The sequence below is a fragment of the Phascolarctos cinereus genome, unplaced genomic scaffold (genome assembly GCF_003287225.1).
Source record: "Phascolarctos cinereus isolate Bilbo 61053 unplaced genomic scaffold, phaCin_HiC Scaffold_5;HRSCAF=322, whole genome shotgun sequence".
NCBI lineage: Eukaryota > Metazoa > Chordata > Mammalia > Diprotodontia > Phascolarctidae > Phascolarctos > Phascolarctos cinereus.
Genome location: NW_027555958.1, coordinates 290,216,170 through 290,232,712, shown reverse-complemented (window position 1 = coordinate 290,232,712; position 16,543 = coordinate 290,216,170). Strand labels below are relative to the sequence as shown.

Genomic DNA, 16,543 nt, shown 5'->3' with positions numbered 1-16,543 from the left:
TTGTTTTAGGAAAGTAAGAGATGAGTTCCTCATCAAAGAGAAAAGAGGGAGAGGGAAGTATGAGAGTTTTTGAGGAGAGAACAGGTTTAGATAAGCATTTGTGGGACTGAGATAAGGAATAAATTAAGGGGAACAAAAGTGCTTATTGTCTGTGAAGTAAAAACTGTAAGTGCAACCACCATTTGGGGAGACTCCTTTCCTAACTAAACATTTTTGTACTAAGTATGGTTTATTGTAAATCCTTTTTGCTTGCATGTTGAGTTGTCTTTGAAGCAAAGCTTCTTATATAGGCTCATAAGTTTGCATGTTAGAAGTTCAACAGTTTGTTTTTCTTCTCTCATAGCTTTTGTAGGAGGCATCCCTCCCTTTCTCCTGCAAACTCCCCCATCACCAATTTTAAGATAACAGTAACTTCTGTCAAAGCCTTTCTCAGGATATTCATTAGTACCCAAACGAGTATACTGACCATCCTGAAATAAACATAATCTCTCACTGTCACTGAACTGTATATCATCTTTAACTTGAGAGCTAGCCCATAATAAGAACATCTACATCTAAGACCTTTGAAGGCCTTAAATATATACCAAGGCTGTGTTGCCCTAAGGACCCATTGTTAGTTTGGAAAAGACTATCCATGAGCTGTTCTTTTATTCACTGGCCATTTATCACTCAGAATAGGCCATCCATGACTTCAGTCTTGTGCCCCTTGGCGTATATAGTTGGTGCTCATAAGAGAAATAAAGGAAGATCAAAATGAGCATAGGTTTGGCGGAAATATAAGGAGTTGTTTTGGAGATGTTGAGTTTGAGATGCCTATAGTAAAACCAGCTTGAAGTATCTAATAGAACTCTATAACTAGAGCTCAGAAGAGAGAATGGGACTGGATATATAGATCTGGGAGTTATCTGCATGGAGATGATAATTAAATCCATAGGAGTGGGTAAAAAAATAAAGTGAAAGAATATAGTGCAAGAATAGAAGGGAGCCCAGGAATGAACTTTAGGAAAATCTCCACTTACAATAAGGAGAGGTGTGATATGGATGATGAACCGACAGAGGAGACTGAGTAGTACTCCAGTATCACTGAAAGAATATTGGTGTTAAACAGGGGAAGAAGTTGTCCTAAACAATCCTTGTCTGTCATATCTTTCCACTTGTCAAGAATGTCTAGTGTTTGCTGATTCAGGTGGTATCTGGTCTCTTTTGCATTCTTTTTGTAGGAATTGCCTTATATCAGTTAAACTTTTGAAGGAAATGATCATCCACATTGATGACTTTTCTTTGTTCCATTTCCCTTTTTTCAGTACCATTAATTTGTTTAAATGTGTTGGTATAATTATACATGATATCTTCTCATATTTTTTGGCATGCCTTTCCCTTTTTTGGCATTGATTTTTATCTTCGTTCTGACAAATTGATGATCTGAATACACACAGTCAACTAATTAAAAAATGACTCCCACATGAGTAACCAGTCATTTATTTACTCTTTTTAAAAGTTATCTACAGAGACACACCACTAACATGAGAGTTGATTATTCTTTATTTCTGTAACTATGTTTGGGATGGAGATACTTTGATTACTCTCCTCAACTACTTAATGGGCAATGCTCCTATTTTACTTGCCATTACTAATAGTAGACTTCTAAGCCTACTCTTGGCTAAAACTTGGTTCTTCTTCACAATCTGGGCCTAATCAGTATTCAAAGTACTTATAAATATCAAAATCTACAGAGTAGGGAATGAAAATTAAATTGGGGAGAGATGGGATTTTTGGATAGCGATCATTGGTAACCTTCCCTGAGTCTCCAAACTGCTACAGCTATTAGAAGCCAGTCCTTGGCCTCAACTTGGAAAGAGAACTGAGTTATAGGAATACAGTAAAGCAGATGGGGAGGGAGACAAGAAAAAATGGAATAAGGGACAGATGAATCACTGGATTTCGAACGTGAGTTTGAAGAATGTTCCAAACATTAATCACTATGCATTTTCAATTTTGATATCCAAATGTATTCTTACAAGTCTTGAGCTGCCTGTCCTTCATGTAAGGTTGAATTTGATCTTGGCCCAGGTTCATTCCTTGGGAGACAGATCCATTCTCTATATATAATAGCTAGAGTTGGGGTCTTGCCTATGGCAAGGAAAAGCCTAGGGCACACTAATGCAAGCAAGTCAGCCCAATGTTGACAAAAATAATGTGCTTTTCATTTAAAGCTTGATCCTATTGGTCAGTCAATATTGGACTAGTTTCTTCAGTTGAATCATGCTTCTTTTTTTTTTGTCACTCCCCTTAGATAGGGTTGTTGCAAGAACTTTTTGTTCATAGGGCAAAGAGAGCTCCTGCATTTTCTTCCTTTTGCAGACTAGCCCACTCTTTTCCTCACCTCATAAAAGACACCTTAATGTACCTATTACTTGCTCCAGTGAGTCTAACTCTAGATGTATAAAATCTATTTTAGATAGTTTCACTTTGAGTTTAAATAAATAATCTTGAAATGCTATGACAAACCATAGCCTATAATTTTCAGGATTTTTACATTTTTTAAGCTCATACCAGAAGGGATAGTTATTATTATAATGTTTGTAATATAACCTAGTGAATTCCTAAGAGGAAAAAATAATTCAATATAAGGAATGATAGACAGCATGGTAGAGTAGTTAGTGTTAGACTGGGAGTCAAGAAGGCCTGCATTTAAATCCCACTTCTGACATTTACTAGCTTGGTGACCAGAGGCTAATCACTCAGCCTCTGAACCATAAGCAGTTCTCTAAGAGAATAATTCACAGCCAGGTTATGATCTGCACTGATGAAGACAGTTCCCACACCTACAAAATCACACCTTGACTTAATATAGGGAAGGCATCAGTAAAAATGAAATTTTAAAAAGTCATGTAAGTAATGAGGAGGCCCAAAGTATATATAGCACAGAGCTGGGGGGGGGGCACATAAGGGGAGGTAGTTAACTACTTGTTTTGAGGGGTTTGTACAAGTTGAGCAGATTTTAAAAGGTTCTGGTAACAGTGACTAAGAGGGATGATGCTTATAATAACTTCTTCACTGTGCTCAGAGCGAACCAATATCTACCACTGAGCTCTGCCACAAGGAAAACCTAAAGAAAATAAATATTCCTGAGCTAGCTTTCTTACTCTTATCATCTAGGGAGAAAATTATAGATAGTGGCAGTAGGAAATTTTATAGAACTGTTACAAGATGGTTTTGACAGATTGTACATACATATATAGCTGTTTCTAAAATGTCTTGTCAACAGCCTATTCTCTAGCCAAGATACGCTATCTCAGAAAGAGGTTAAATTATTTTCCTGCTCAAATTCCTTCAAAGGAATTGAAGTTTTAAGATTTATTACAGTTCTTAGTGTAGACCTGTGGCAAGTTGCCAGAAAACTGCAGCTCAAAGAAATAGATGCACGTGAAGGAGTTACAGCTTTTACTATAGCTTTGACCTTTGTTACCTGAGACCCCATTAGATCAGGGGCTCTGGTGTTTTCTATTGTAGTCAATGAAAGAATAACTGTCTTTTCACGTTTTAGATTATTTACTTACAAAGTGATAGCATGCTACATTCTGTAGTGGGTGAATCAAAGTTGATTTGTTCAGCAGTTCTAAGCCTCAACATGTGGAACCAGTTGAAGTAAAATATGCATGAAAAGTTCAGAAGTTTGCTGTTTTGCCTTTTTTTTCTTAAAGGGGAAGAACTCTATCCATAAGTATATAACCATTAACATTCATTGTCCAGTAAGAGGATAAATGCTTTGGCTGCTTTATAATTTACATGAAATTCCTTGATATGCTTAGAGAAGATTCTCAAGCAGTGGCCAGTTTGTCTAAAGAAAAGAGTGAGGCTGCCTTTTAAAAAATAAAAATGAAAAACCTATGGTATTTCTGGTTAAGATAGTAATATGAAAAGCCAAAATCGTCTATAGGAACCCCAGCCAATATAAGAAAGAATCCCAAAAAGGTCATTGATCAAGAAAGCCAAGAAAGAAGCAGAAGTCAGCTCCTCCATCCAGTTCAGGACTGCCTGGAAAGAGGCCAGAAGCCAGCAGAGGCAGGTTGTACACCAAGAAAGCTAAATGAGCTCCATTGAATAGTCCAAGAACTGGCAGTGAAGGAAAAAAAGAACCCCCACCAAGGAAGCCAAGACAAGCTTTCACAAACATACCTGAAGCCAGCCAATACCCAAACATAAATGTTTTAAGCCAGCTCAAACCCCAATAATCAGGTACCTGAATACAGATCTTAGCTCTGACTTGTCAAAATAGAAACCAGAGAAAGAACCAGCCTCCAGAGAAAAATAGGGACTGACAGGAAACCACAGCAAGAAATGGAGGTAAGTCATTGCCTAAGCACAAGGTCCAGGAAGATTGTGCACAAGGTCTGTGACCAGCTTGAACTCCAACTCTAGCTTATAGCAAGAGACATAAGCAGCTCCTGATTGGGGAATCATACAAGAAGAAGAAAGACAGAGTGTGGCCAATACTAGAATCCAAATTCAGAAAGCTGAGACAGAGGCGAGGGATTGAGGCAGATGATGTGGACTAATACAAACCAGCCCATACAAATCAACAGCAGTGCCTTGCAAATTACAGAGGGGAAAGGACCAAATAAGACCTACCCAGGATCCAAGAATGCTAGGGGGGACCAGCCTAAGTACAAAATCCCAGTCCAAAAATTAAGGCTGCAAATTTGGATAAGCATGAGAAAACAACAGGCACAATTAAGAATTAATATTAGTTAAGAATAGGCCAAAAGGTAAACCCAGAAGGACATGGTAACCCTGCAACAACCAAAATCAAAGCCTCAGATTTTTTAAATGGCTCAGCCACCTAGACTACAACAGTGATTTGGGGGGGGGGCAGCTAGATGGCACAGTGCATAGAGCACCAGCCCTGGATTCAGGAGACCTGAGTTCAAATCTGGCCTCAGACAGATAACACTTACTAGCTGTGTGACCCTGGGCAAGTCACTTAACCCCCATTGCCCAAACCAAAAAAAAAAGGGCAAAAAGAGTGAATGGGAAGATTAAACAAGAAGTGAAAAATGAGTTTAGAAATGAAATGAGAATTTGAAAGAAAAAAATTGAAAGGAGAATAAAAAGCTTAGAAAAGATAGATTTTTTTTTTTGGCTAGGCAATGGAGTTAAGTGATTTGCCCAGGGTTACACAGCTAGTGAGTGTTTTGTATCTGAGGTCACATTTGAACTCAGGTCCTCCTGAGTCCAGGGCCGGTGCTCTATCTACTGCACCACCTAGCTGCCCCAAGATAGAGTATCTTACCCAAATAGTGAACTCACTGGGGGGGAGAAAAATAAAGAAGAATGAGCCAACAATTCAGTAAATCTGCAGGAGTACATGAATATAATTTTTAAAGTATCAATAAAAATAAGATAATTTTTTAATAAAAGAAATCATATACTGCCCACATATATTAGAACTAAGGGGCAAAATAAAGGTAGAAAAAAAATCTACAGATACCACCTTCTGAAAGAACCCCCAATCCACGAATATCACGGCCAAATTTGATCCAGAATTTACACGTCCAAGAAAATAGATTGTAAACAGCCATAAAGAAAGAATTGAAACCCCAAGGAACCATAATCAGGATCACCCATAACTTAGCAGCTACTTACTACAAAGGAGAAAAAAATCTTGGAATATACACTTCCAAAGGGTAAGATAAAGGCTTACAGCCAAGAATAACTTGCCCTGTAAAACTGAGGATAATCCTACAAGGGGAAAAAAACAGATCTGCAGTAGAATAGAAGACTTTCAGGTATTCCTAATGAAAATATCAGTGCTGAATAGAATTTCTTTTATTTTTTAGTTTTTTAGTTTTTGCTTTTTGGTGAGGTATTGAGATTAAGTGACTTGCCCAGGGTCAAACAGCTAGTAAGTGTTAAGTGTCTGGGGCTGGATTTGAACTCAGGTCCTCCTGACTCCAAGGCCAGAGCTCTATTCACTGCGCCACCTAGCTGCCCCTTGCTGAGTAGAAATTTTAAAGTACAAATATATAAGAAACTTCTAAAGGCAACTACATTTGGGCAATTAGAAGTAGTTAAGACAAATAATGATGAAATATAGCCTATTAGAGAAACGACAGGCAGCTAGATAGAGCACTGGGCCTCAAGTCAGGAGGCCATCTTCATGGGTTCAAGTCTGGCCTCAGACACTTACTAGCTGTGTGACCCTGGGCAGGTCACCCCTTTTTGCCTTAGTTTTCTCATCTGTAAAATGAGCTGGAGAAAGAAATAGCAAGCCAGTCCAATATTTCTGCCAAGAAACCCCAAATGGGGTCACATAGAGTCAGACATGACTGAAATGACTCAATGACAACAGCAAAGACAAAAGACATATACCTTCAGAATACTAATGTTTTTTAAGGTCATGAAGATACTTACAGAGACAAAATGATGTGGTTTTTTTTTTCTGTTGGTTTTGCAAAAGGGAAGGGAAAAGAAAAACCCTGGGGAGAAAATTAAGAAAGAGGAATTTTGCTATTTTACATAAAAGGGTTGCACAAAAGAAGAGTATACAAACATGAAGGAAGGGATGGGGAGGGCAGACATCTCATGACCTCACTGTTTTCTGAAATGGATAATGGAGGGTTAAAAACACATATATGTGTACAGAGTTTGGTGCAGAAATATATTAAACTCAACTAGGAAACAGAGACAAGGAAAGGGGGGGGAGAATCTAAGGAGGAGAGTAAGACTCAAAGAAGAAATAGTCACAAGCAAAACAAACTTCGATTTCAAAGGTTTTATCAAAGAAGGATTAAAAAGAGAAGAAAGAGGAACGAACGAAACTCAAGGTCTGGGCTTGTGGAGAGAGTGAGGGCAGAGTAGTAGAACAGACCAACTTCAAAGATGCATTATTAGTGACAGCCAGATACTTTCTTTGTCCACCCCCTTCTTTTTTGCTCATAGACCAGGAGGAAAAGCAGGAAATGATAACAGTAAACATGAATGGGATAAAATCAAGGCTGATAGCAAAATAAATTAGAAAGCATAATCCCATATTAATCAATTGTCCTGAGACTCTACTCACCGTCATTTTGACTCCCAGGCCAAAACATCTTTCTCTGGCCACCACTCTTAAAAGTGTTATCTTCCCTTACAAGAATGTAAGCAGAGACTGTCTTGTTTTTTAAGTAAATGGGTATCCCCAATACTTATCATAATGCCTGGCATAGAGCAGAAGTGATTAATAAATGCTTTTTCACTCATTACATTTTAGGCAAAAAAAAAATAGTGTGGTGCTGTGGACAAAGGGCTGGCTTTATGCTGTTTCTGGCACTTACTAGCTCTGGCTCAGTCATTTAACTGCTCAGTTCCCCTGAGCAGCTCTGAAACTCTTAACTGTAATTGTTATATGAGGGAGTTCCCATATCAGTATTGCCATATACCAGTTAAATCAAAAGTATGGACCTAACACAAAATGCAAGAAATTGTGTGAAGTGCTGGGGGTACAAAAATGAGAGTGCTTGTTCACCCAAAGCTCACATTCTACTAGGTGTCACAACTTCTTTGTACAGCATCAAGGCCCTTCATTATCGGTAATTTTCTAGCTTTACCTTACTCTCCATAAACTAAACTACTAGACTAAACTACAAACATCCTGTAACCTCCAAACCCTTCTGTCTTTTCTTGTGCTATTTGCTGTGCTGGAAATAGTCTTCTCCCTTCTCTGTTGAATTTCCACCAATCCCTGAAAAACTAACTAATCACCTCCATGATACTAATCTGTATTCCACCTTCACCCTGAAAGCGGAAGTACGGGACCAGAATCTCAGAGCTGGTCAGGGCCTCATCAGCTATCCGATTGAACCAATACAGGAACAAAGATACCCTCAGCCACAAACCCAGCAGGTTGTGAGCCATCCTTTGCTTGAAGGCTGACAGTGACCTCACCTGACAGTTAATGCACTTATTCTGTAATACTGGTATCTTGTATGATAATTTGTTTTTGTGTCTTGTCCCCATTCTGGAACATGAGCTCTGTGATGGTAAAGATCATGTCTTGCCCCAATTTTGTATCTTCCCCAATCCTAGCATAGTGCTCTGCATATGTTAGGTACATAATAAATATTAAATAGCTGTTGAATGTCCAAAAAAAAAAAGCATGATCCCAAAATATGTTGTTTACAAGAAAATCACTTGAAACATAAAGATTCACATAGAGTTAAAATGAAGAACTGGACATAATTGTATTTCAGGCAAATTCAAAATACCATGGATACAAGTGTGATTTCTAATAAGGCAACAATAAAAACACATTGTTAAAAGAGATAAGCAGGGAAATGACATTATACTTATTTATTTATTTTCATTTTTTATTAAATGGGGTTAAGTGACTTGCCCAGGATCACACAGCTAGTAAGTGTTATGTGTCTGAGACTGGATTTGAAATCAGGTCCTCCTGAATCCAGGGCCAGTGCTTTATCCGCTGTGCCACCTAGCTGCCCCAAAATGACATTATACTTAAAGACGCAATAGGTAATGAAACAATATTGGTACGTAATATGTGCACCACATAGCTAATGATTATTCCTGTCTCTAGTTTCATCTATGTAAATGAGTCCTGGATTTCTTTAACAGTCAATAAGAAGTACTTTAAGATGTGGTGAAAGAGGTTGTGAAAGAAAGGAAGGAAAGAAGAAAGAAATTGCCCTTTAAACATTTGGTGCAGGACTGGACTGGCCAACTCTGAGGCAAGGAGGCCTAAGAAATGATTACATTCTCACCAGTGGCAGAGATGCCTGAGATCCAGTAGATCTACAAGAAATATCAGCAACAATCAGAGCAAGTCCAAATTCTACATTCTAGGCAAAATTAGGGAAGTCAGAAAAAGGTAATCACACCTGGGGATACAGCACCATGGAACTGAGGGTGTCTCCTGCTAGTTCCATCCCATCTGCCTAATGAATCAGTGAATGAAGAAGTAGCCTCCATCTCATCAGAAAGAATTCTATCTCATTCAAACCTTCCAGATAGTCAAATAGCCCAGGCAAGAGGGGAGAGAATTACACAGCGTGTCCCTGATAGTGCCGTTCTTTCTAGCCAGTCATCCTGGATGGAGTCTAGGATAGTTCAAGCCCGAAGAGTTGAGGAACACAAATGGGGGAGGTCACTCCTTCATTTCCCACCTGGCTACATACCTCTGGATTTCTCCATCATACCCTAGGAACCTCTTCATCCTTCAACATCACATCAGCCTTAGTACTCACAACTCACTGGGACTTCTTTGTTTGGAAGGTAAAGAGCTCCCCCTAGAACTTCCATTTGACAGCCATCTTTTCATTTCCCACCCAACTGCACTGCTTTAGACCTCTCCAATATCCATACTTTCCCTTCTCTCACACCTTTTCAACTCCCTTTTGTGTGTTACCTTTCCCCATTAGATTGTAAGCTCCTTGAAGTCAGGGACTATCTTTCTTCTTGGCATTTGTATTCTCAGAATTTAGCAGAGTGCCTGGTACATAGTAGGTACTCAATAAACATTTATTGACTTTCAGTAGAAGTTGCTTTTTCTGCAACTCATCCATCCTGGGGATACAGCATCATGGAACTAAGGATCTTACCTGCTAGCTCCGTCCCATCTGATCTATCAGGCACGAGGTTCCAGGCAGGTCACACAGAACTAATAGAGAAAGATAGAAATAACTGCACTGGAGTGCTGATATGACTAGACTACCCACAAGGTCTGGGGTGTGTCCTAAGCACATGGTAAAATGAAGATAATACCCTGGCTTAACATTCTATGATGTTCTGATTGAACTAGATCTCAGCCTAGAGGCTCCCCAAGTAGTTGGTTTCTTAGTTATTCGAGGGCAAGATCTGCATCTATTCAAAATGCTAAATTCTCCAGCATCTAATACAGATGCTACTATTTCAGTGTAAAGGTTTGATTTTTTTTTTGCCTTGTGATGTCATTGGTATAGGAAACTACTAGTGAGGAAACCCCCCTCCATTACTGAAGATCAGCAGCTCTTCCACAACTTAGAGTCATATTACAAGGTGCCTGGGAGCACTGAGAAATTGCAACTTGCCCAGGGTCACACAGCAAATATGTGTCTGAGACAGGACTTGAATGCAGGTCTCCCTGACTGAGGCTGCCTCTTTATTCACTTTGCTATGCTCCTTTCAAGAGTTCAATGATGCTCTCAATTCAGAACACATCTCACAAGGCTTAAGCTACAACATCACATCATCAAAAAAGTGGTGACTTCTGAGATTCAACTTGGTACCATTTGAAGCTAATGCAGTTGTAAAAAAAAAAAAACAGGCTCTCTCTCATGTGGATTCATGGTTCCTAAACATAATTGCTAGTTCAGTTGATGGCACTATACAGAGCAGAAGGGCCAGGGCAGGAAGGCAGATCCAGGCACAGCAGAAAATTAGAAAGTTCTTCCTTAGAGTTTATGACCAAACAAGAGATTAAAAGGAAGGAAGGGAGGGAAGGAAAGAGAGGGAAGGAAAACAAGAAGGAAAGAAGTTCCTTAGCTTTAACTTGAGAAATTGTGTCTAAACTGCCTAGAATAGAGTGTGGCCATCCCACAAACTGTTCCCTCATCTCATGAGACCACATGTTTTTATCACTTTTTTCTGCAGGTTGTTGCCTATCACTACTGCCAAGCAGATAATGCCTATACGTGCTTGGTACCAGAGTTTGTCCACAATGTTGCTGCACTACTCTGCCGCTCCCCTCAACTTGTCGCCTATCGGGAACAGCTGCTTCGGGAGCCCCATCTGCAGAGTATGCTGAGCCTACGGTCTTGTGTGCAGGATCCCATGGCCTCTTTCCGGAGAGGAGTCCTTGAGCCCCTTGAGAACCTCCACAAAGGTAGCATGGAAGGAGGGATGGGAGGGTAGGAGAGGAGGGAGGGATGGAGGCCTTCTGATCCAAAGTTTGCCCTTTCAAAAAGAAATTGCTCCCCCTACCCCCACCCCCAAATATAATTCTGTCTAACTGTAAATCTGTTGTCCAAACAAGAAATCTCCAGAATGGGGTAGTAGAAGAAAGGGAAAGAAAATAAAGGAAGTTGTTCTTACTGGTGTGACCATCAAAACTGCCAAGATTTAGTACTAGAAAATCTGTTCTGAAGATCTTATCTGAAAAAAACTAACTACCTGTAGGAACCATTTTTTGTAAATACATTCCTCAAAAACCTAATTCTTCTTTCTTAGTTGTAATTTATTTCTATGTAGATATCAAAACTATCCTGACTGTACAGTTAAAATAAAAAAGTATATTAGTAAAGTGATAGCTCCACTAGGTCCATGCTTGATATTTTCCCACAGGAATTTAGATGAAATAAATTGGTGCCTTTTCACCTCTCATATACATCAGTTTTTCCTTTTGCTTCTCAAAATCCAATGTTAAGTCTTGTCTACTTTGTCTTCCTTATCCCCAATCTACCTCCCATTCATTTGACTAATAAGCAGCTATTGGGATCTTTTTAGGGATGTGGTCACTTTTGCTGTAAGTTCAAAGAAAAGGCGTAAGACATTACAGAAACATAACAATTAACTGCCCTGGGTAACCCTTATTTCTTCCAGGAAGATTCTGTCCCTTACTTTGCTCATTTTTTTAAGTTGCATGAAAAACATACAGTGAGTGTATAAATTGTTAACTTTTTAAAGATAACTTGATTTAAAAAAAAGATTGAAAGTTGTGAATTCAGTTGCTGAGTTGTCTAGGGCACTGAGAGGTTAAGTGATTTTGACCATGGTTAAATAGCTGGTATGTGGTTCAGTGGGAAAAGTGCTAAATTTGGAGTCAGAGGACCAAGGTTCAATCCTGAATTTGCTGCTTAATACTCTGTTTACCTATGTGACTTTGGACAAGTAAATAAAGCCTGTCTGGGTTTCAGTTTCCTCATCTGAGAAATGAGGGGATTACCAGTGGACAAATGGTCAAAGGATATAAACAGTTCTCAAAAGAAGAATTATAAAGTATTAACAATTGGATAAAGGATTGCTCCTAATTATTACTAATAAGAGAAATTCAAATCAGAACAACTCTGATGTTTCACCTTACAGCCAGCAAATTGGTAAAGATGAGAGAAGATGAGGTTAGTTGATGTTGCAGGGGTTGTAGAAAAGCAGGCACACTGATTGCACTGTTGGTAGATCTGTGGATTGTTCACGCAATCTGTTAAGCAGTTTGAAATTACATTGATACATCCCTACTTTTTGGCCCAGTGTTCCCATTACTTGACCTGGTGATATTTATCTCTTTAGAGTATTGCGTTCTGTGTCTTGTGGTAACACTAGTAAAATGATGGTATTAAAAAGGTAAGCTTTTATTTCTGAGGGAAGCTTGAGGTTATTTGGGTACTTTGCAGTTTCCCAGGGGCAATCATCCCCCTCTATTTCTCCTGTTCAACTGTGGGCCTGATTCATCCATCTGTATTATCTATCTCAAATATACACACACTGAAAAACAAACTCTGTGCCATAATATGGACAGTAGATATTCTTTGCCCACTTGATTTTTCCTGTACAAATAGTCAAACTGAACTGTTTCAAGAAAACTTATGTGTCAGGTCAACAAGCCAGACACTGTGCTAAGCACTGAAGGATACAAAGAAGGGCAAAAACGGTCCCTGCCTTCAAGAAGTTTACATTCTAATGCAGGAGACAATGTTCAAACAAATGTACATACAAGATATAAACAGGATAAATTGGAAATAATTTCAGAAGGCAGGCACTGGTATTAAGGGTGGTTGTTAAAGACTTCTTGTAGAAGGAGGGATTTTAGCTCAGACATGAAGAAAGCCAAGAATGGAGAATAGGAAAGAGAGAATTCTAGACATGAAGGAACAGCCAGGGAATATGAACAGTTAGAGATGGGGTGTCTTGTGTGAAGGATTTCTAGGAGGCAAGTATATTGAATATATAGAGTATATTGAAGGGAGTACGGTGTTGAAGACTACAAAAGGTCAGAAATAGCCAAATTGTGAAGGACTTTAAGAGCCATACAGATTTTATATTTGACTTTGGGGATGTTGAGAGCCACTAGAATTAATTAAATGGTGGTGATGGGAGTGACATGGCTAGATTTGCACTTTAGGAAGGTCACTTTGATAGCTGAGTGGAAGATAGAGTAAAATGGGGAGAAACTTAAGGCAGGGAGACCAACCAACAATATATTGCAGTGGTCTAGGTATGAAGTGATGAGGGATTACAGCAGTGTGGTGGCAATGTCAGGAGAGAAGGGATGCATCTGTGAGATGTTGTAAAGGCAGAATCAACAGGATTTGGCAGCAGATTGGATATTGGAAATGAGTGTAAGGAATCAAGGATGAAATTTGGGGGGGGGGCAGCTAGATGGCACAGTGGATAGAGCACCGGCCCTAGAGTCAGGAGGACCTGAGTTCAAATCCGGCCTCAGATACTTACTAGCTAGCTGTGTGAACCTGGGCAAGTCACTTAACCCCTATTGCCTCCAAAAAGAAAAAAGAAAGAAAGAAGAAAAGAAGGGAGGGCTTTGGGGAAAAGATAATGTATTCAGTTTTGATATGTTGTGTTTAAGATGTCAAAGGGACGTCCAGTTCAAGATGTCTAATAGGTAGTTGGAGATGCAAGACTAGAAGTTAAGGCTGGATAAATAATCTAAGAATCATCCGCAGAGAGATGCTAATTGAATCCATGGGAGCTGGTGAGATTACCAATTGAAATAGTATAGAGGGAGAAGCAAACGCCCACAGTTACTGGGCATGATTTGCATGATAGAGGGGGCAGTCTGCTGGAGAAGATGAAATGGCATCATATGTGCACTGAGCAAGGATTGCCTTGGTAAGAAGGGCTAGCTTTTCATGGAAGACATGGAGGGGTAAAGAAGGACATAATGGTGGATGGCAGAGCAGCCTAGAAATGAATAAACCCCTTTTCCTGAACTCTCAAAGCTCCATGTGGTTGTAAACTTTGCCTGAGGGTTTCACCCTGACCTTGAAAGAAGCTAGTGGTTATAGAAAAATAGACAAGCATTAAAGAGAGTAGATAGTTTATTTGAGAGAGAAATCAAATAATACTTGGGACATGATATCCCCAGCATATGTGAGCCCAGGAAATATGGAGTAGGAAGTGTTGGAGAAGGGAGCCAAAAGCAGGCCACCATCCTGTCCCTTTCTCCTGAAAGCTCATGCTGGACTTGAGAAGAATCTAAGAGGTAGAGTTGAATGAGCTTCCCATAGGCTTTCCCCTCGTCAAAAGTACCTCTAGGCTGCTGCTGGACTCAGGAAAGCTCAGCAGATTCAGAAAAGCAGAACTGCAAGCTCCCCTTCAGTCCTAGACTCCTTCCCTGGTTATTCTACTGGAGATTTCAGACTGGGCTGGAGGCTGGAACTGATACTTCAATTAGTTCCTGAGATCAGAGCCACTCAGCTACTGTTTTCTTTCAAACTTTCTTTTCTTTCAAGCTTTTTTTCAAACTTGTCACAAATGGCTTGTAAGCTGAATATACAGCCTGAGGCCTGGGAGAGCTTACTCTAGAAAACCATCCATCCCTTGGCACAGGTCCCCTCCCTAGTCTTCCTTAGATCCATGCCCCAGAACTGAATACTGAACAACAGACCTGCCGGTTGGCACTTGTTCACACTTCCCATGCTAGATAGAGTTCCCCTGTAAAGGTCTGGGACCTCTTCTTGTCTTGGGGCATAGCTTTGGTCCTCTTTCACTTTCTGTGTACTGGAGTGCTGGAGTGCTGCACTTCTCTGGCCAGACCCATCCTCAGTGTCCACAGACCTCTCTTGTCTACCTTCCTGTGTTGACATGGGCCAGAAATATGACTCACTGTGCTTTATTGTCTTCTTCAATTTACCAATCATCACTTGGTCTAGTGTGATTTCTTGATCTTTGTGGGGGGGAGCTAAGCTGTGCTTCTCCCTGCTACTCTCCCATCTTGGCTCTGCCTCCTAGTCCCTCATTTTATAGCTAAAGAAACCGAGACCTAGAGAAGGATGAGCCCATCCAACTTCTTTTTAAAATGCTCATCCTATATTGAGAATTTTTCAGATTCTGAAATCAAATTATGCTTTGGAATTCCTATCTCCATATCGGATACTTAAGTCTAAAACAAGACAGCAAATGTTTATGCGTGGTGGAGGGCTAAAGGTGGGAGGGGGGAGATGTAATTTGAACAACTATGGGTGCTACTTTGGCAAGCTAACTCCAAGTCATTGCCAGTTATCCCTTTTAAAACAGGGAGAAATTTTCACAGATGTATAATTTATTTTAAACAGTATACTTATCCCGTACTTACTTATGTTCCAACTTTCCTTCTTCACATACCCTAGCCTTACAGATTTTGCCCAGTGCCAGTCCTACATCATCCAGGAAGACTCCATGAAGATCAGACATAATGGCCTTGACATCATGATACACTTTCTCATGGGAGTAAAACCCCAATGCCTGTTCTTCCACATTTATTATGTAATTACCCTAAGAAGAGGATGCAGTTGCCTACATTTATAAGCTTTGGTAGATAATTCCTTTCCAGACTTTGGAGACAAGATAGAGATTCTATTTTAAAACAATTAAAAACAACCCTGTACAGATATTACCATATTTTTTACGTGTCTCCTGCAACCACCACTAAGTGTCATTGGCATCATTAGATAATCTTATTAACTTATGCAGAGTTGCTGCTGACAAATGTTTTGTGAAAGGTGTGTAGTTTAAAAGTAGTTGGAGTTGTATTTGCAAAAGATATTAATGGGGACATTTTAAATCTGAAAGCAGATATTGAGTTTCAAACCGTACTCAATTTGGGCAAGTTCACAACTTCCCTGGGCCTTACCTCCTCATCTGTAAAATGAGGGGTTTTGACTTAATGGCCTCTGAGGTCTATTCTAACTCTATGATCCTATAATCCTTTCAGATGTGAAGGTTAGAAGATTTTTCAGAATTCTACAAGGTACTGGGAGAGGTAATTTAAAAAAATGTGTAAAATCTGCTCAGTGAGACATTATTTGGGGAACCTAAGAGACAAAATAAATGTAGACACAAAAAACATTGGCCACCGGTGCTAATAGTAGGATGGTTCAGTTGGAATGTATAGTACTCCTGAATTTTTAAAAATGTCTTCTATAAACCTTTTACTTAGTTTGGTGTCTAAGTCTATTAAATGGTGATTTATGAGATGCTTCTAGGACTGATGCTTTTGGAGTTTTTTAAAAGGAAGATTATTTATAAGAACAATAAGGGTTGGATTGACGTCATAAAGCAGGTGAAAGAAATACTAGAGCTCCCAGGCAGAGAGGAGAGTTCACCAGGGACAATTTTTGTCTTCTCAATGATTTATTCCTACCACCTTATCCCAGTCCACAAAAGATTCAGAGAGCTCCCGCACATACCAACAGAAAGTTATCATGCAAAGCATAATATCCAGAGAATAACATTCTGTTGTTCATTAGGAAACATCTTGCCTTGATCCTACTTTTCTATCAGAACCTCATGTGCTCCTTTCTGTTCTGATCAGCTTGTGCAGGTGTTCCTGCTAAGTATTTCAATACATTTCATTAAC

At 39.5% G+C, this 16,543-nt stretch overlaps 1 protein-coding gene across 6 annotated transcripts in view; it reads left to right on the top strand.

Annotated features, from left to right (window-relative positions):
• The window catches only part of TANC2 (tetratricopeptide repeat, ankyrin repeat and coiled-coil containing 2), a 511,647-nt gene that overhangs the window by 415,958 nt on the left and 79,146 nt on the right, over window positions 1–16,543 (top strand). For all 6 annotated transcript variants that reach the window (XM_020997389.2, XM_020997396.2, XM_020997393.2 and 3 more), the window contains one exon: window positions 10,627–10,858. In XM_020997389.2, the coding sequence (XP_020853048.1) occupies window positions 10,627–10,858 (232 nt within the window). The remainder of the gene's footprint in view (window positions 1–10,626; window positions 10,859–16,543) is intronic.